The sequence below is a fragment of the Sciurus vulgaris genome (assembly GCF_902686455.1).
Source record: "Sciurus vulgaris genome assembly, chromosome: 5".
Classification (NCBI taxonomy): domain Eukaryota; kingdom Metazoa; phylum Chordata; class Mammalia; order Rodentia; family Sciuridae; genus Sciurus; species Sciurus vulgaris.
The window spans coordinates 103,401,118-103,422,681 of record NC_136465.1 but is presented as its reverse complement, the minus strand read 5'-3'; the positions used below and the strand labels follow the sequence as shown (position 1 = coordinate 103,422,681).

The window sequence follows — 21,564 nt, the reverse complement described above, 5'->3', positions numbered from 1 at the left end:
AATGTTAAAAAAAGAAGAACAACAACATTTAAAGAAACATGTTTGTTTTTGCAGAAAAAATTACATATTTTCTATCCTTTCTAATCCCTCCCTTGGATTTTCTTATCATCCTAGATTTTTTTAGAAAATTGAGAAATTGAAAAATAAAATCTGCAAGTTTATTTAATATAAACCTATTTAGAATTTTAAAAACTTATTCATTAGGTAACAGAATTCAGAACTGCTTTAGCCTCCATGACTTCTGACCTGGAAGTTATTTATTCTCTATTTTTGCCACATCTATCAAGTAGCTGTCATATTATAAAAATGTTGTAAATTATGTCCATGTGTTGTTCTATTATACTGTTTTTAACAATTCTATGATATAGATTTGTTAATACTTCTGTTCCACAGATGAGGTTACATTATTCCAAAAGCAAGTATTCAAACTCTCAAAACAACATTTTCAAAATATAGAACACAAAATGTTATTGGTAATAAATTTTTCTGAATTGCCACTATAATTGAATGTAGTATCTTTTAACTGATCCCCATGTATAAAAATAATTTTCACATATAAAAGTCACTTCACTTTAAAACTTTCTTAAGCTGTATGAGTATACCACTATACCTTCTTCTGCTTTCTTCATCAAGTCATCAAGTAAGATTTTTTGATGTTCTTCACCATCATTAAAACTATATAATGCCCATTTCTTCAACAGAGTTTCTCCTTCACCACAAATATCAATCTCCAGCAACCCAGGAAACCATTCTTCCATGAGAGAATCAATGTGGTCCACAACTTGCCCCAAAAGAATACAGCCTACAGAATTCATAGAAGAGCTCATCAACCCATACTGCCTCAAAACTAGGCAAGAAGAACTGGAAAGTTGTTGTTCTGATTTGGATAGAGTGTTTTTAAGATAGAGTCGCAATGCCAAGGTTGGTCTTGAACTCTTCCAGCCTCAGCCTCCCAAGTATCCACTGGTACATGCCATCATGCCCAGTTGTGGAAAGGGTTGTTTGTTCACTTGTTATTTGTTTTTTGCTTATGATTCAACTTTTTATTTCTATTGGTTCTTTTTAGTTATAAATAACAATAGGTTTCATTTTGACAGAATTATAAAAGGATGAATATAATTTGTTCTAATTCAGTCCCCAGTACTTCCCCTTTCCCTCCTCTCCTCCCTTTTAATGTTTAGATTTCTATGGGGGTACAACTCAAAGATTCAAATTAATTTCCTTACCTTTTCTACAAGAAGGAACTGTAATTTTTAAGAAGCTCTCTGGGTGATTGTCTAAGACTTCAGATCCTACCAGACAGTAAGCTTCAGGAGACCAATTCAAATAGATGCCTTGTCGCCAGTACATTCTGTTTGGGCGAAGTGCTCGCTCTGTAGGAAAGTGAAAAGATCCAAAGGTATTCATTAATTATTAACTACTTCAAAAGTTAAAGAGAAAAGCTACTGCCACACCACAGGTTACAGGAACACAGATATATTGATTTTGAAAGAAAGTGTTTGGTTTGGTTGTTAATGAGTCCTCTTCATATTCATTAAATTTTTTATTAAATATTTTATTCTTAATTTTGCAATAAAATAAATTGAATGCCGTGAGGAGTACTTAAGGTACATTTCAAGTACATACTGGTAAGAAGTTGAACATAATTAATATTAAATATTCATTAATATGAATAAAGAGAGTCATAAATTATAATTTTTGAAAAGTTGATTCTCATACTATATTAAGGTCATTTATGAACTGTTGATGCATCCTAACTAGCTATATATTAATTCCAAGCAATATAAGATTTATTTCATAAATGTATTTTTGGACCAGAAAAAATGATATTTCTCTCCTTGGAGTATTAAGATATTTATTATAGAACAAAAAGCCAGCATTATAAACACCCATTTTTGTTCTTTTTCGTAAATTCCCCAGAAATTGTGCAGCAGAATGGAGATGTGACAGTCTGTATCCTGAATAGCCAGTACCTGTTACAGTTGTCCAGTCAAACTCCCTCTGTATGCAGTGCTCACTTTCTTTTTGTTATTGTTTCTTTACCTGTGTGTGTTCTGCAAGTGTGTGTGTGTGTGTGTGTTTATTTAAACAAAGAACTTCTAGTAATTCCACTCTTTAAAATTATGGCTTGTCATTTGCTGTGGTGTGGAAAGTAAGAAATTCAGTTGTGGAAACATGCCTAACATAAGAACAAATAGGCTTCAGTAAAGGACCCGAGGGATTTTCTTCTAGACAAACTGCATGAGTTTATATGTGCTTATATATACATATATATATATATATTGACTTCTCTGGGGTCTTATGAGTTTATTTCTGAATCCAGTTGCCTTCCAAACAAGTAAACCCTGGGAAAAGGACATAATATGTTTAGCGTTTCTCTCCTTAATTTATCTAAATATTAAGTTTCCTTTAAGTACATACCTCTTCCTGAAAGCATATAAGATGAAATTTCAAGTAATCGGTTGATTAATCTTGACCAAAATCCCATTGGAAAATAAGGCATTTCATACAGTCGAATGATAATTTCTGAGTTCTCACAATGGGGAAGCTCTATCACAGGTCTGTTGTCTGACAAACTAAAAGAAGTACACTATCATTATAGCCTCAGAAAATACCCAACCATGTTGACCAAAGTGCTTTACTACAAAGTCAATGAAGATAACTATTACAAGAAACTGCACTTTACTTATAATATTCTTTTGCAATATACTCTTCCTACATCAAAAATTCAATGATCATTTAATCATTGCTCAGATGTGATAGATTCAGGAATTTTTTTCCATAATACTAAGTATAGTAATAAATTATTACAATTAGTTATGCATAGACAAATATTAAGATTATATGTAACTAGAAAAAGTACAAGTCCTAGAAAAAAGTGTATTTCTGTATTTAGAACTGTCATCCATCAATTGAAATAATTTGCACTTTAACATCACATTACTTGATAATATTTCCCATTTGCTAATAGAACAATAAGAAAAATTTCCACAACATAGTGCTAGAACTTAGGTCTCCACTGAGATGCCAAAAATTCTGTTAAAATTCTGTTGAAGACTCACAATCTCCCCAGAACTTCTCTAATATAATAACTCTCTTAGTCAGGTAAGGGTACACATTCATACACACACACACACACACACACACACACACACACACACACACACATAATCTCCACTATTTACCTTAAATAATTTAAGCAGTGATGAGCCAAATAACAATTACATACATAAAATAAGACACTATATCTTTAGTGTCAGATACAATTAAGAGTATGTGCTTTATTTATGTAGAAAGTTTACAAAAGGAGCAAAAAGAAACTTAGTACATCTACTATGGAACAAAGTTACCTTTACAATTAAAACAATATAATAGATGGTAAATCTCCAAGAAATTAAAATTTTAAGGTTTGTTTCACCTGCTTGGAACCAGCAAATATTCTTCTCCTATTGGCAAAGCAATCTGGAATTTTTCTAGGAGTTTAAAATATTGTGTCATGTAGTTCTTCGGAAATCGCCTCTTCTTTGAAAGAAATTTTTCCACATCTCTACGTGAAATAATTCCCTTAGGATGTTTTGGACAGCCTTCCACTTTTACTGTCAAAATCTGAAAGATTTAAACTCATAAGTCATCCCCAGGATTTAGTTTCTGAAATGTTTCAAATTTAAAGCTTTTCATGTCTCTTTGCTCAGTGAAAATAATCAGAACCGTTTGTCCCGTACAACACAGGACCTAATTTCTCTAGCAGCTATTCAGCCTGGAAGTCCAGTGGGGCATTTCCCCTTGAAAAACATTTATCAACTTAAGAGAGTGAATTCAGATCATAATTTATTGGAATTCTCTGAAATTATCCTTGAGATTTTCCTCGCTTCATTAACAGATGCATCTGATACCCTATATTTGTATTGCAATCTTATCACTAATACATTTCTAGGGAAATTATCTTCCAGACTTTTATCACTACAGGCTTACAGTAGAAATCCTGCTTGACATTCATATGGTAGGAGAGGCCTTCCATCTAGGAAGAGAGACTGAGAAGAACAGATTAGTGATTCTCTAGGTTACTACTATATTATGCTGGATTCTATGTTCAAAATCTGGAGTAAGTCTGGCGTAAGGCTTGAGAAACTGCTATTTAAGAAGCCACCCAGATTATTTCAGCACAGAGACCTTTCCCTGAGCCTTGATCATTGTCATAGCAGTTATGAATCTGAATCTGGTGGAGAAGAACCCAAATTCAAATCCAGGCTCTACTACAAGTTATATGACCTTGAGAAAGGATTTGATTTCTTTAAGGGACAGTTTCCTTCTCTGTAAAATGAGAAAATGCAAGTGTCTGTCTTTTAGATTGCCCTGAGAATGAAATAAGACAACACATGTGAAGCTTGCCAAGTGCATATGACAGATTTTAGCATGTAGTAAGGCTTTTACGTGACAACTGTGTAAATATTTCAACTAATTTTATTTAGCCAAATATATTTTTTAAATAGGTCTATGCTTCATTTTTTAGTTGATTTATGTTTAAGGGATTCTTTTTTTATTAATTTTTTTTAATTTTTACAGACCACATTGTGATTCATTGTACACACATGGGGTACAACTTTTCATTTCTATGGTTGTACACAATGTAGATTCACACCATTCATGTAATCATTCATATACATAGGGTAATACTGTCTGTTCATTCTACTATCTTTCCAGCCCCCACCCCCTCCCATCCCATTTTCCTCTACACCATCCAAAGTTCCTTCATTCTTCTTTTCCCCCTACCCTGCTACCCTGTCTCATTATATATCATCATCCACTTATCAGAGAAAACATTAGGCCTTTGTTTTTTGGGGCTTGGCCTATTTCACTTAGCATGACATTCTCCAACTTCATCCATTTGCCAGCAAATGCCATAATTTTATTATTCATTATGGTTGAATGATATTCCAATAAAGGACTTAAAATCAGCATACTACAGTGATGCAGCCACATCAATGTTCATAACAGCTCAATTCACAATAGCTAGTTTGTAGAACCAACTGAGATGTCCTTCAATTGATGAATGAATAAGGGATTCTTAAATAGGTGAATACATTATTTTTCATTATCATGCTGTTGAGTGAAATACTAAATAGGAATCCTTAAGCCCAAGGACTTGTTTCACCCATCTCAGTATTTCTATTCTGTGTGTGTAATTTTTATTGAATCAATGGATGCATGAATGATTGAACATACTGGTATCTAATGATGATCTACAATGGGCCTCTGCATAGTAGAAACTGTAGCTTAGACTTTTCCCATGCTGCTACTTTATGCAGTACCAGACTGCCCTTATAATTTAGGCAGTGAGGAAAATGATTTAACCATTTTAGTGTTTTTTTAAGTGTCAAGACCCTCTCTGGAAATCTTCTATCTTCAACCATACATCACATTTTCTTTGTGGCACTTAGTACCTACAATATGTTATATGCTTGCTTATTGTTTTCTCTCATTTGAATGCAGTCCTATGCATGAACAATTTTGTTAGTGCTATACTCCCAGCACCAAAATAATATCTGGAACATGGTAAGTACTGAATGAGTATTGTTGAACAAGTGAATTTTGAGCAAATGTGATTTGGAGCACTTTATCCAATGGTTAGTTTTATAAGCACTCAAGTCAAATACCTGGTTTGAAATCCTAACTCTGTTCATCAATTTCTTTATCTCAACGTGGGCACTAATAGCACCATTTAAAGAGCTGTCATGACAATTAAATCAAGTCATCTTTGTAAAACACAGAGCAACCCCCCTCATATGTTAGCCTTTTTAATCTACTTATTTTACTTAGACAAATATATTTTTATGTAAGAGCAAGTTTTTATTGACAATTTTTTTAAAGGGCTAGTACTTGATTTTCCTAGTAGATCTATAGTGTTACCAATATTTGTACTCGATTCTTTCAAAGATTAACAACAATGATTTTTTCTTTCCTTATTCATGTGCTACTCAATCCATCAAGAAATGTAGTCCATTTCCCCTCCCCTTGAATCTGGGTTTGTGGTTGCTCTGGCCACTAGAATGTAGCAGAATTGATGTTTTGCCAGTTCTGAGCCTAGTTTAACAGGACTAGCAACTTCTGCTTCATTTCTCTTGATAACCTGCTACCAGGTACCCTGTCTAACTCCCCTATGAGTTTCACTCCATAAGGAAGCCCAACCCACCCATGGAGAGGCCTCATGGGAGAGCAACAGTACCCACTAAGCCTGAGTGTAGCTTCTCAGACTTTCCAGCCTCACTCAACACATAAAGCCAAGTGAAATGACCATACCAACAACACATGGTGCAGGACCACTTAGCTGAACCCAGCTGAACCACAGAAGACTGAGAAATAATATGTTCTTGGTGTTTCAAGCCTCCAAATTTTGAGGTGGCTTATTACATGGCAATAAAATCTAAAACACTGTCTTGATTTTATCACCTTTAAAAGTCCCCCTACTCTTCCTTCAACCTACTAACTACTGTGGTTACCTATTAATTTATGCCATTATTCAAGGAAAGAAACATTTCCAAATTTTTTCTACATTTTTCCCACATACTGGTATCAAGATTAAATTTCCATAGATGCTTATTAATGCTCCACCTGATTCTTTAATAGGTCTCTTTCATATCTTTTATCATACAGTCAAATGAGTTTTGCAAACTTCTCCCTGCCTTGACAGAACCTTCTTTAATAAATTTAGTGACCTAACAGTTCAGGGCACATAGAGGGTAGGTGGGTTTATTAGAGCTTCTGCACCATGAAATTATTCCTGCCCTTGTCTTGATGATTCATGGAGGTGAACAGCCCTATTTATTTCTGCAGATGGGTGTCAGACAAGATGCTCTTGCTTTCATGTGGTTTTTTATAGTTTTCCTTCCCTTTAAATCTAAGTAAAGTGACATTACATTTCAATTTATCAGCATAAATAAAAATGATGGTATTTACTTTTTAAGTTAATAACAAATTTAAATTATCATTTTACTGACATTTTAAATATATCTTTCAAAATAACTTTGAACTGTTTGAATTCTTGATTTAATTTTCACTTAGGTGAGCATGTTACTATAACATGTTAATGTGGGGAACTTTCACAGATTTTTGACTTAATTACTCTATAGAATTTTCAGGAATTTTATTGTGCTCATAGTAGAAATCTGCTTTTGTTTTAGAAAGGATGATTCTGAAACAAACCTCTTCCTTATTCTACTGTAGAAAATATGTTTACCCTAATATCTACACATGTGCAATTTCTAATATTCCATAGTCACATGGAAACATATCACTTTTGGCAGCAACTCTAGCCTTTTCCTGCCTGTGCGAACATTCTGACAGATATGGTGTGCTGCCTACAAAAATATCTGGAGGGTATGTTTAAAATTCCCTTTGCTGAACAAGATGCATCTACCTACATATATTTTTTATTTTACTCCATACATGGAGTAAAATAAAACTTTCCAAAACTACATGAGTCCATCTTCGCAGTTTTAAAGATGTTTTTTTTCATTTCCTAACATAATATGCCTTAAGTTATACAATTACATTAAATATGAAATTAGCTAATATTTACTGTTCATACTGAACTAGAAAGGCGATACAGAAGAAACTATTGTTATTATCCTCATTTTACAACTAACAAGGGCTTAAAATGCTAAGAAATGTCAGAATCTAGTATTTAGAAGAGATTTCAATACAGGTCAAGCTGACTCTAGAGCATGTGCCCCTGGTCACATTACTGGTTCTGTTATCATATAATAGATGAATAATCACACTTGCCATGGCTCACGTACAGAAGGATGAAAATCTAACTTCAAAATACATGCCAAAATAGTAAAAACTGGCACATTACAATTAGATGCCAATTACAATAATGTTTCAATACACTCTCAAGTTCCATGGTACAGGAATTAGCCTCAACTGACTTCCTTCTTCAAAATACCTTCCTCTTTATCCTTAGATGGAATTTTGGAGCTAGTATTCAAGATTACTTAAGGGAACTTAATTAGCATTATGGTTTAATTGGAAGAGATATTTCTAATAAAAAAATATAAATTATTTTAGGAACTCAGCAAGCCACTGGCAAAACTATAAATTTTGCCAAGAACCAAAATAATTGCCAATGTATGCTCCCTGAGCTCACTATAGTTTATGATTAAGCTACATGTAATGGTTCTCAGCTGCAGGTATTTGGCACCCCAAGAACACTATTTAGCTATGTCCAGATTCATTTTTAGTTGTCATAACTGGGAAGGTACATCTAGCATCCAGAAAGTACAGACCTAAAATGCTGTTATCATCCTACAATGTGCAATAAGGAAGTATATCAGATAGGCTGGGAAACTCTGAGCTTGTGAGTTCTACTCGAGTGATTTTTCTATGGTAAAAGTATAAAGAAGGATTATTATAACTAATATAAAATCATTGGTAATGAGTTATAAGTGGAAGGAGAACTTATTTTCTCTATGGAGTACAAATGGAGAAAAGACAATCATAAAAGACCACCACCATCCAAAGTTTTCAAACACATATAGAGCGTGGACCATGCACTTAAGAGTGGAAACTCTCCTCCATGTTATCAAAGTAGAGGTTTCACAGGCCCATCAACCTAATTTCCTCATATGTGTTTGCCTCAAGGATTTTCACAAGGTCTTTATTCATTGACAAGGTGAATAGTCAAACTGAAGATATTATCAATATCTAGAAAAGTGGCAAAGAACACAATGGACAGATGTTTGTGACTTGGAAACAAGAGACACCAAAGTGAACTTTAAGGTGTCTTATCCTCTTCCACAAAACTCTTCAAACAGCCTTCTATGTGAGGTACTATGTAGTTTTCTTAATTTACAACATTCTGCCTTAACTGAACACAAATGCTATGAGGCTCAGTGCTCTGGGTACTGTTTGACTTTTTGATCTCTGCAAAGCCAATATCCCCAAAATGTAAGACACCAACCTGCGCCATGACTTTACAAAGCCACTTGGGTTCCACAAAATATAAGTCACTTAACTGCAGTGCTGGATCTTGAAAATGAAGAAGGACTCCTGTGGTAAAAATTCATCAGTGAAACATAGAATCTAGAACATACAAATACTGAGGAGTTGTAGAGAGAGTCTAGTCCTGTCAACTGGGACTAGACACTAGGTACACTATTCCCAAACTCTAAAGTTCCAATACTCTAAAGAAGTATTTTTGAAATATATAAATTGACCATATGTAAGCAAATTTCAGATAAATGCATTGAAGGACATATACTTGTAACAAAAATCCATAATTTTCTCTTTCACTTTCTAATCTTAATTTCAATACAGATAAACAACACAACTTATCTCAGTCTATCTGATTAAATAACAATGGGAACAGGGAGCAGATTACAATCAACAGAAAGATATTTTTCATATTACAGAATAGAGGGATCCAAAACAGTTTCTCAGACACTCGAGATTTACAAATCAACTCCCACATTTTTAGCAAGGTAATTCTGGTCAAGGAAACAATTGTGTTGGGGTTGGTTTGAGAGTTTTTACTATGAGATCAATGAGTGATGAAACAGCAATATCTGCCAATCAGGATCAGAATGATCTCAGACAGTCGTCAACTCTAAATTGCCGAGGTAAACCAAGCAGTAAAAGGTATCCTATGCAGTATAAAAATAACTGTCACATCCACTAAATTCATTTGACTCTATGAAAGGATATAGCTAAATTCAGGGTTCAATATCACCTGAACAGCAAAGCTTCACTCACATGGGTTCAGGAAACCACATTTTAACTCCTACTCAAGAGTTCCTAAATGATTATAAAATTTATTTTTTATGACATAATATATGATTCAACATCTATCCACATGATGATCCTCCAAAAATCGGTGGCCTATTTAAGAATTTTATAGACATTCTCTTAAATTGTGAATATAGTCTATATAAGGTTCAGACATATTTTTTATAAATTACAATGACCATGACTTGAAAAAAGAAACATGAAACAAACAAACACACAAACCTGATTCATTTAGGAAGTGAACTGCATGAGGAAGCTCATTTTCATCTAACTGCAGCTGATTTTCTTTCACTAGTTGTAATAATCGTTTCCGGTCAATTACAGGAAATTCAACTGGCACATTTTTACGCTCCGATAAAATGATTTTCTCAAGTTCAACATAGCAGTCTGGAATTAGCTGCCCAACGACAGGCTGATCTCGAATCTATAAAATTACAAATGACAAGCTGTAAAAACTCATTTTATTTTGTATTTGTCAGATGGTTGGTAAATTCAGTGCTAATAGTTTTTATAAAAATATGATAGATATATCATTCAGAAATATATTTGTGAATAAAACTGAAGTAAAACGTAAATCTAAATTATAACAAATAGAAGATGAAATTGAAATAAAATTATGGACACGGAAGTTCATTTGGAAAGAACTATCAAATGTATTTTATTTGCAATTTTTTTTTAATTCGCTCTTTGCATGGAAATGTTTATCTAGTCATCCAGAAATTTTCTGGCAAAAAACAAGATAAATTGCTAGCCATGACAGAAGGATTTTCTACTTTCTAAAGCATTAGGCTTATATGAAACAAACATGTTGGCATAAGACATCAGTAATTATTACAAGTACTTTGGACACTTTTTATTAGATAAAACACTCACACACCAGAGGTAAAATGCTATATTTTATGCTTATTATTTAGAAAGTGTTATATTGGCAAATTGCAAATATAAATAGTTAAGCCTGGAGACATAAAATCTTCTCACCCAAGCTATGCTTTCTCATGGAACCTTGAACTTGGGAAAATAAGAAATCATTTAAACATTGATGATTCTGCCTCTAATCCCTGCTTAATAGTTAAGAAATAGATAAAGTAAGTTTTTTAAATAGTTGTCTTAAGATATAGTATCTTATAATGCTTCTATAATAAATATATTTTCCAAATCTTTTTCCTTGAAAAACTAATTTTAAATACAAATGCAATTCTCTAATAGTAACTGAAATGTCTCCAATAACCACCAGATGGCAAACTCTCCCCATTTCTGGATCCCTGATAATTTTTATACATATTTTTAAGCTGACAATGGCTACCATAATTTCTAATTAAAGTCTTAAGAAAACTTATTACAAATAGAAATTGGGTATTATTCGGCATATGTAAACACAAAAATTTAACTTGTTATTTTCTTACTTGTAACTAGAGTGTAAAAGAATCTGATTTAGAGGCTGTGGTTGTAGTTCAGTGGTTGAGCCTTGCCTAAGCATGTGTGAGGCACTAGGTTCGATCCTCAGCACCCCATAAAAATAAATAAAGGCATAAAAAAAACCCACAAAAACATTTAAAAAACAAAAGAACATGATTTACAGCACCCATGACCACTGGCTTCCATGTTCATCAGCAAATGATCTTTAAAAAAAACTGTTTTCATGCATCCTTTGTCCCAGGAAATGAAATAGAATTGTACTAGCCTCCACTTTCAATACTTCTTTCTTTTTATTATTTTGAAATTAAGATGAAATAGAACTTCTATTTGTTCAAAGTTATGTTTTAACCCAAGGAAGAAATAAAGGTTTCACAGAAAGCAGAACAGGTTGAATTTTACTGTGCTGGGTCACAGGGCCACGACATTCCTCAAGGTATTTATTTTCTTCCTTATATATAGTCATCTTTAAAGTTCATTCATAAGTGCCAGAAGAAAAGTGGCCTTACTGTTTTATCTTACTATTAGCCCAAAAGCAGTATTAATCCAGTTTAATGAACAAACACCTTGCCTATAAACTTTGCTTCAACTAAATTCAGGCTTTTCCAAAAAAAAAAGCAACCTCCAAAAAAAGGTCTTCTAAAATTCGATATATGTTTTAGCCGCAATGATAAAAAAGAAAATCATTAAAATATGTGAAGTAACAGCAAAGTTCTTCAATGACCAGTGTTTTTGTTTGTTTGTTTGTTTGTTTGTTTTAAAAGTGTACTAGTCTCAAATCCTATGTCACACAGAGAGTAGAAAAATCTTCAAAGACAAAATACATTACTTTTACATTAAATGCCACTATTAATCCACCATCAGTAAAATCTTTTAGTAACTGTAATAAACATGTATTGAAAGATACAAGCATACAAATTCTCTCCTTGGGAACCACAAACACCAATACATTTATAAATGGATCATTAGGTTTTGAACTGGAGCCCAACCTGTGGAAATGAAATAGAATCAATCTAAAGGGCCAACATAGAGTAATAACCAGGGCAACCACATAATTTATCATCCAAACTGGAATGCTTTTGAGAATGTACTGGGACCTATTAATAATTATGCTGGGACTGCCCAGGCCAAACAGGAGTCTGGCTAAAAGCCATGATCTCAATCATTAGTGCTAATGAGCTAACCCAACTTAGTCCAAATGAAATTCCTCATCACTTGTCATGTTAAACTATCCAGTGTTTTTCAGAACAGTCTATACCATGTTCCTCTTAGGACCCCAGGAAGATTTCTTTCTTGTGCAAGTATTTAAAAAGAGTATTCTCCCTGGTGACAATTTATATTTTATGAACATTTGACTTACCGGAAGAGAACTTTGGGAATTTTAAAAAGTCCTAAAATAAATAAACATAGTTTGTATGAACTAAGTAATCATTTAGATGCTGCTTAAAACCAAATTAATGGTCTTGACCTGTAAGTGAAAGAGTTGTTTCAAAATACTGAGGGGAAAAAACTGGAATGGAAATCACAAAGACCAGAAACATGAAGGAGCCACTAGGAAGATAAAGATGTGCATAAAGTGGAAACGCCAAATGAAAGGAGCAGATGGAGAAACAGGAGCCAATACAAGGCTGATGATCTCAAGACCCCAAATTAATTTGATCCTTCTGATCAAATTAACACTACTAGAAGTTGGGAGAGAAAGGGAATCAGATGCATTCTCTTAGTAATATTTTCCTAATGTCCCTGAAACATCCTCTGAGTTTCTCTCAGGATCCTATAATTACTTTTTTATTTCTATTTCTATGAATGACAAATGAGGTATGGTATAAATAAGTAATTATGAAGTTGAAAGTAATAATTCTAAGGGTTATGAATAAACCCACAGTTTTAAGATAATTGCTCTCTTCTCAAGATTTCTGACATTTCTAGGGAGTTGCATAACATGAGAATCAATAAATTATATTTATCTACCAGCCTGCAGTAGGCATAGGCCATATTACCTTGAAATTAAGACTCTCATTTATGATGGTTTTCCGAAGTTTTGCCAAAGCATCAGACTCTTCCGTGGCATTCACGAAGTGGTAATCTCGTATTGCAGGGAAACCTCGCTTATTCAAGAGCTCCTTAGTGATTTTGCTTATGCAGGCTTTGCGCTGTTTCTCATCAGAAACATCCAAATGCGTGCCAACAAGAATTACAGGGGATGAAGAAGCCCGAGCCTGTAGGAAAAAGACAGAAAACAATCTAATGTTTGCTTTCAGATTGTTATCTGCCTATATTTCTGCTGAAATTTGCTTTGTATGAAATGCAGTTGAGTGAAAATGAAAAACTAAAAGACATTAGAAGAAAAAAATAACCATTTTTTCTTCCTGTTACAGTTTGAATATGTTCCCCAAAGTACATGTGTGGGAAACTTAATCCCCCAAGCCAGCAATGTGGAGAGGTGGGACCCTTTTGCACTGATTAGGCCATGAGGGCTCTGCCTCATCAGTGGACTTCAGCTGTCATTGCAGGAGAGTGCTCCTAATAAAAGGATGAATTTGGTTCCCTCCCCTTGCCTTCTCTCCTACAACTATGCCCTTTTGCCCTTCCACCTTATGCCAGGGAATGACACAGGAAGAAGCCCTCACAAGATGCCAACCCCTCTCTACCTTGGACTTCCCAGCCGCCACAACTGTAAGAAATAAAGCACTGTTCTTAATAAATTACCCAGATTCAGGTAATCTGTTACAGCAACACAAAATGGACCTAGACATTTCTTTAAACCTCAAAGAAAAAAAAATGTATACTTAAGAAAATTTTATAAATCATTTTATGTCCATTCTTAATCCAATTCTTACCATTTTTCAGGTGACTACATTACAGTAGTAGTGGTGTTTTTCTTTTCTTTTTATTCCATGCTTAAAATGGGTTATTTGCTAAGTGTGCTTCTAAATAAAATAACCTTTCAATAAATTCCCAAACTATATCAAAGTAATATAACATGGTTTATATTTTCCTTTCCTTATCTGCCAATTTTATCTCCTAAATTCATTTTAAAGTCATTCAATTTGTAGTCTATAATGAAAGGAAAAAAGTCACTAAGCAAGTATTACTGCCACTATAATATTTGCCCATGTCACTCTATGTGTAAGCTAGAACAAAGTCAAGAAAAGAGAAGTTTCAAAAAATCACCCAGATTATAAAAAAGCATGCATGCAGTCAAGCTACATGCCCAAATGCTCTGACACAGGCTTGCTAAGGACTTCACACTCACAGAAGAGCCCAGTGGAGCATTGCTCAATGAGCGTGCACTCTTTCCATTTAAAAATAATATGATGGAAAAGAGTTGAATATATTTATTTTCAAGTTTTACAGCATAAAAGTATTCAGGAGCTGATAACATTCATCAAATGGAGCACTCTGTTTCCCCCTCATGACCTCACACTGAAAATTTCCCATCTCAAAATTTAGGGCTTCTGGATAAAAAACAAAAACAAAAACAAAACAACAACAACAAAAAAAAAAAAAAAACAAGAAACTTACTTGAAGAGTCTGCTTCCTAAAATACATTGCCTCATACAAAGACCAGAAAAGTGGGATTATTTTCTATTTTTGAGTGACTAGAACAGATCACCTTTATGTTGAAGAGCCAGGGCTTCATAGCATCCACTTCAGCCTGCCCCTTGCTGAGGTCATAGACAGCAAGGTACAATGCCCGCTGGGTCATGAAATGGGGATGAGTGCTATAGAATTCCTCACGACCTAAATGAAGATTGGAGAGGGGTTTTGTTTTAGTTAGGTTTAGTTTGTTTTTTAATCTTCCAGGTAATGGGCAAGATTTCTTTTTTTAAAAAAGGAGGGAGGCATAATATTATTCATTTAAAAGAGAAAAACAATAGATTATATTTAGAGGGCTATAGTGGATTTTACCAGAGATGAACAACTTCTAGGGTATGTATCGACTGCCAATCAAGTAGTTAACTTGGACAGCCCCTACTGATTCTTAGCATTTCTTTCCATATAATTCTTGGTCCTGGTGACCAGGGTAACATTAGGACAAAGAAATGACTGAAATAATTCCATAATCTACCAGCTCTTTGCTGTATTAGAACAGAAAGTCAAGTTTTAAAATTCCTGCTGTAAATAAATGATAAAAGTGAAGAAATGAATATCTAGAGAAATAAATACCTGCAAAATCCCAAACATTTAGAATGAGGTCTTTCTTCTTTTTGCCTCTTATTTGAATAGGCCAGTCTTTTACGTCTATGCCAACCGTGGCTCCCTGCATTCCAAGATCTGATTTCTTGGTTTTCATCAGTTGCTGCAATAACGTGGTTTTACCACTCCCAGTATTTCCTACAATCATAAGTTTCATTCGGTTATAAGGCACAGCCTTTTTCAACCGCTGTTGAAGAAACCTGTTATTCGAAGAAAAAATAAAATAATAAACTGCTTAATAATACACTTGGGATTTAGGTGATTCTCATACATTGATATTTTGGCATAATAGTATGCAAAAGCATGCATAGTTCATATTACTAACAATGTATTAATTGTTAGTAATTAATGCATATTTTTGTTAGTGATTTCAGAGTACTTCATAATGTTTGTAGCATTACAAAATATAATAGCATCATCACTATCATCAGACATAAGAAAATGCCAACATGTTTGCAGTACTAATTAGAATGCAAATATATTCATACACATACACACTTATGTATGTATCCTTATGTGTATATATGTGTATATACGTATGCCTGAGTATCTGAATTTAAATAGTACCACTAAAATCTTAAATGTGTAAAGTATAAAAATTTTGCAATACCCAAATGATACAGAACAAAGGTAGAGTATATTTGCATACTGTAACTGAAATTTGACAATGAGTTCATATTAGTTTTATTTTATGTGTATACATATTTTCATATATAGTATATATGATCTATATATATTCTTACATATCATGCATGCATATGTATAATGTATATGAAAAAAGCTCATACTGGTTACATTATAAATGTATATATAAACTTTAACACTAACAGCATATATTAATATATTGTTATTCCTAATAATCAATAACTGAAAACAATAATGTAACAATATCAGTAAACATAACTGAAACTAGAGTGCTACATGTAAGCCAAACAAAACCACCTTTAAAATAATAGATATAAGATGTTATCAAAAATATAATGGATAGAGAAAGATATATTTAAAACTATGTTAAAATGTTGCTACAGTTTAAAATTAAATAAGTGATTTTAGAAAATATTGACTGATAAACACCAATAACTAATCTACCCAGGATTCCCAATGATATGACCAAAGGCAACATTATTTTAACTGATTTATTAATTACAAATTTACCACTATTTGAAAAAAAAGTCAAAAAAGCAAATGATGCTTACAATTTATAAACTCTTCCAGGTATTTTGTCTTTTCTAAGATTGTTAAATGCATTTTAAAATATTTAGTTATATGGTGGCTTGATAAAATATGGCATAATACATTAGACACTAGTTCTACTAAATGTTTAGTAAGAATGGAACTAATTCTTATGTAAGTGTCATTTCCAATTTCAGAAAGAAAAACTGAGGTAAATAACTATGCAGGGTGGTTGTGTTAGGCATAGAAGGTTACAAATGTTTTTCTTTCCAATTAAGTCAAGCTCAGGAGTGCAGAAAATCAAATCCTTTTTCATAGAAACAAACAAAAAATTAAATATAAATATAAATTAAATATAAATATAAATTAAATGAATTAAATATAAAATTAAATATAAATTTAATAGAATTTAAGCAAATAGAGTATTGGTTAAGTGTAAAACACCAGCCAATTCATCAACTTTCTTGTAAACAAGGCTCTGTGTTGGGTACCAGAAATCAAATAGAGAGTATACACAAGCTTGGTCGCTGCCTTGGTGGGTACTACAGTCAAATTAAGGGTACACTGAGAGGTATTCATTGAGCTGAGGCCTGCAAGATAACTGGAGTAGTTTTGTAGAAAAGGGAATAAAGGATGTTATAAGGAGGTAGTAATAAGACTAACAGGCTAAAAGAGAACAACAGGGAGAATAAAATCTGTTATCAAAGATGTTTTAAGGGGCTGGGGAGATAGCTCAGTCGGTAGAGTGCTTGCCTTGTAAGCATCAAGACCCTGGGTTCGATCCCCAGCACCCAAAAAAAAAAAAAAAGATGTTTTAAGTTTTCAAGTATAACGACAGTAATACTGGGGAAGTTCAAGAAGTTTCAAAAATTACCAAGGTGAATAGGTTATTTATCCTCCTAGGCAAAATCAAAATTATTAATCTCCTATCATGTCAATAACAAAAATGCTATCAATTGTAATAGACATGTCAACTATTTGCTATATGAAATGCAGTGTGAGTAGATATTATTCTCTGCTGTATTTCTTTAGATTATATAATAAGTAACAAGAAACCAAATACATTGTAATACCTATTTTCTGCTAGAATTCATTTCTACTGAACGGAATGATAATGAGAAGCCATTCTTTCAACATTAGCTTGGCTACAAGGAAGGAAAAGCCTTGACAGTAGCACCATAAAAACCCATCCATTAAATTAAACGCAAATGGCACATAGAATATTAATGTTAAATAGTACTATTCATTTTTTTCTAAATTGTAATATATAGCCAACAAAATCACAGACTGAGGAAATCTGAAACAAATTTAATTTTCAAAAAAATGAAATAAAATTATCTGACCTTATGATGTCTTTGGCTTTACATCCTATATGTTTAAAATCAAAATTAAGATGCAATTCATCCAAAGGAAGATCCCATATTTTGCTTAATTTCCCCATCTCATTGGGAAAAGATCTCAGTTCCAAGTTGTAACTAACATCAAGAGATGTCAGATTTTCAAGACAGCCAATCTCAGGAGGAATCTTAATGAAATAAAAAAGGGCAAAACTTGTTGGTGGGGAGGAAGAGATGTATGCTGGCAGGAAATGATATGAGAGGAGATGAGGAAAACCCCAAGATTCCATCAGTGACTTGCACAACCTTTCAAGAGAGCTTGAAAATGCTCCAAAGCCTTGTCTTAAGTTTTAGAAACAAAAACATATATGTCAAGAACTTAGCCCCAATCTATGCAACTTACTTATAACTTAAAAACCCAGTCTCCCTTGGGGAGATCATCTTCCCACAAGAATGAAAGTAAAGAGATTTTTTTATAGATATCCAAATCCATTATCTGTGGCTTCCAGATTGCCTATGTTCTTTAGAAATGATGAAGAAAAATTCATTACAAATGTACATGGAATGTGTTGTTGTTAAGATACAACCAAATGTTTATACTTTAGATAGCAGCCTAATTGAAGTGTTTTTTTTTTCCCCTATTCCAAAATTTTAAGCAGTCTACATTACATTTATAATAGAAAACATTCACTCGTTGGCAAAAAATCAGGTTCTAAAAATAAAAATATTCAGTTATTCTGAATCTTTAGTATAAGACTCTTTTTCGTTGTTTTGTTTTCATAGGCAATAGGTTTGACTTGTTAAGAAAAAATATTTTCTGAGACACAGATACAATCAGTTGCAGATTTATAACAAAGGAAACAGATCAAAGCAAAGGAGGCCAATCTGTTTTGGTGAGAGGTAGCCAGTAGACAAAAGCAGAAATATCAGTATGTAGTAAAGAAAATTGGTAAAAAAACACAAGCTATATATGGCTAAGTGGCACCTGGAAAAATGTACAGTATCTGAAGTTGGCTAACAGTAAAGATGTAGTAACACAAAGACACTTGTATCATTACACACATTCATAAATAATAACATATTCATGTAACTTCAAACTACAGCACAAAAATTATTTTTAAGGAAAGTTAAGCAATATTATTACATTTATTTACCACAGAGTATGATCACATATTATATCTAAAGTAAGAAAGGTCAAATAACAGATTTTAAAGCGACAGTTGGCATAATGTCAATTACAAAACATACTTTAAAATTGTCAATAATATTAAACAAATAAAGAAGACTTCTTACCTCTTTCAGTTTATTATGAGAAAGATGTAGTTTCTCTACTCTAGACCATGTGTATGCTTTCTCACTCAAGTCCAAGATGCTGATCTGATTATAGCTAAATAAGAGTTCCCTTAAGTTCAAAGATTTCCAGTGTGCAGGACCTGGCAGATATTCAATATCATTGCTGCTCATATCTAAGGACCGCAAGCTAAAACAATACAATGTTCAGATGAAAACCAACTGAAGATTTCCAAAGTACATGGAATAACATTACAAATAATTTTGACCAAACTGAGTATAAGGAATAAATTTAAAACTAACATTATTTACACATAAACACTTATGTGAATTTGTATCTACATAGAGGTATACGTGGGTTGGAAAAAAGGCATGAATTAGTGGGAAGGAAACTGAAATAAGTAAGAACCATTAAAAATTGATTCTGTTCCACAGTAGGGTGACTATAGATAACAATAGTGTACTATATACTTTTTGGAAAAAGAGCTATAAGAAAGGAGTTTGAATACTTTCACCATAAAGAAATAATCATTTGAGGACATAGATATATTTACCCTGATTTGAACATTAAACAATGTATACACTTATTAAAACATCACATGGTACACCGTGTGTGTGTGTGTGTGTGTGTGTGTGTGTGTGTGTGTGTAATAGCTAAAGGTTTTTTTAAAAGAAAAAAATTGAAGTTGAATATTCCTGCTTCAGGTACATAACACTTCAATCTTGGAATGAGGAAAAGTCCCCGTGTTTTACAAATGTAAAGGTACATGAGAAACCACATTTAAAAAACTTAAAAAATGGCCATTAAAATTTCCACCTCTTAGACAAAGTTTACAAATGTGAAGCCTCTACTTATCATTCATATGGGACAGTTTTCACTCATTACTGAGTGGATTCTTCCCAGGTTGAGTACTAGAGTCAATTACCATTGTATGTGGGCACAGCCTCTTATCAGCTTGTGTCAGTGTAGTAATAATCACAGCTCTGAGCGTGGTGCTTGGCATGCAATTGGCCCTCCATGCAAACTGAATGCTTTCATGATGGAATGAAAACATTCCTATAGAAGGTTTGCAGGAAATAGCAAAAAAAAAAAAAAACAAAAAAACAAGTCACATGAGTGTGTGAGTGTAGGAAGAATAGAGAATCAAAGATTGTAGTATATTTGACTATGCTAAAGACCTTCTGGACTTTTATAACTATATACTGACTCCTTTCCCTCAGCATATTTGAAGCTTAAAGAATTAATTCTAAGCTCACAGAGCAGTGCAGCCTATTAGACAAAAGTTTAGGACTGCACAGTAACATCTGTGCTCTTATTTTAAAATGTTACTAGAATTTGCCCTAATCATCTTATTAGAATGCATGGAAAACAAGGAAAGGAATTTGACATTAGAGATGAAACTTTTGTGTCTGGCAAGCAATACGATTGAGACAAAGCTGAGAATCACTGGGTTTTCCTGAAGCACTACCTCTGTAGCCTCAGCCAGAACTTGAACTGGCCAAGTGCATGTACATTTGAAAAACAGAAGAAATGTATCAATTTGATGAAAACCCAAGCCTGAGGATGTACCTAAGGAATAGGGTAATCAGGGACTGGATAATAGTTTTAGTTTCCTGGGAGGAAATCTTCTTTATGGCATGTTATCTTCTAGCCAAATATCATAAATATTTGACTTTTAACACATTTTTAGGAATATATTGTATTTAATTACACAGGATCACTTCTATTCAATATGTGCTCCTATATCAGAGTTGAGAGTCTAAAGTTGAAACAACCACTGTTTAAGAACTGTGACTTTGGGAAAGTACTTCATCTCTCTAATGAGATTATAAAATAGGGATAATAACAGTAGCAATCTTATGGGATTATTAGGAAGATTAAACACAAGCCCGTTGTAGAGCAGTTAGAATAGTGTCAGACACAGTCCAAAACTAAATTTAAGTTATTTCATGTTTTTCAGACACCTTCTATGGTTAGATCATAAGAAGGATAATTTGCCTATGTATGTATATATGTATATATTTGCATACATATATATTTGGTTTATGATGTGTGACACAAGAGTATTTAAAATGACAACACGCTTGAAACGTAATCAATGCCTGAATCCGTAGTTAACAGGAAGTTTTCATTTCCAATGAACAAATCCCCCTCAAACCTAGACTAAACAAATTATCCTAAACTTCACCAAAAATGTTACTCAAACATAATCTAGGTATCATTTCAAAATTAATAGTATTTTGGTAACATATCAACCTCTGAGAGCAATTTAAACTTTGAAAGTTAAAGTGATGGCTAGCGTAATCTCATTTGAATACAATAATGCAGCAACTAATTAAGCAATTTTAAATTGTTTCTATAAAATAG

The 21,564-nt window shown here is 33.2% G+C and overlaps 1 protein-coding gene across 2 annotated transcripts in view; it reads right to left on the bottom strand.

Moving 5' to 3' along the window:
• The window catches only part of LRRK2 (leucine rich repeat kinase 2), a 140,942-nt gene that overhangs the window by 44,756 nt on the left and 74,622 nt on the right, over positions 1–21,564 (bottom strand). For both annotated transcript variants that reach the window (XM_079139253.1, XM_079139252.1), the window contains exons 27-37: positions 19,200–19,386; positions 17,913–18,094; positions 15,367–15,596; positions 14,813–14,940; positions 13,197–13,415; positions 10,006–10,207; positions 8,960–9,048; positions 3,419–3,606; positions 2,422–2,576; positions 1,227–1,373; positions 611–802 (exon numbers count right to left, since the gene is read on the bottom strand). In XM_079139253.1, the coding sequence (XP_078995379.1) occupies positions 611–802; positions 1,227–1,373; positions 2,422–2,576; positions 3,419–3,606; positions 8,960–9,048; positions 10,006–10,207; positions 13,197–13,415; positions 14,813–14,940; positions 15,367–15,596; positions 17,913–18,094; positions 19,200–19,386 (1,919 nt within the window). The remainder of the gene's footprint in view (positions 1–610; positions 803–1,226; positions 1,374–2,421; positions 2,577–3,418; positions 3,607–8,959; positions 9,049–10,005; positions 10,208–13,196; positions 13,416–14,812; positions 14,941–15,366; positions 15,597–17,912; positions 18,095–19,199; positions 19,387–21,564) is intronic.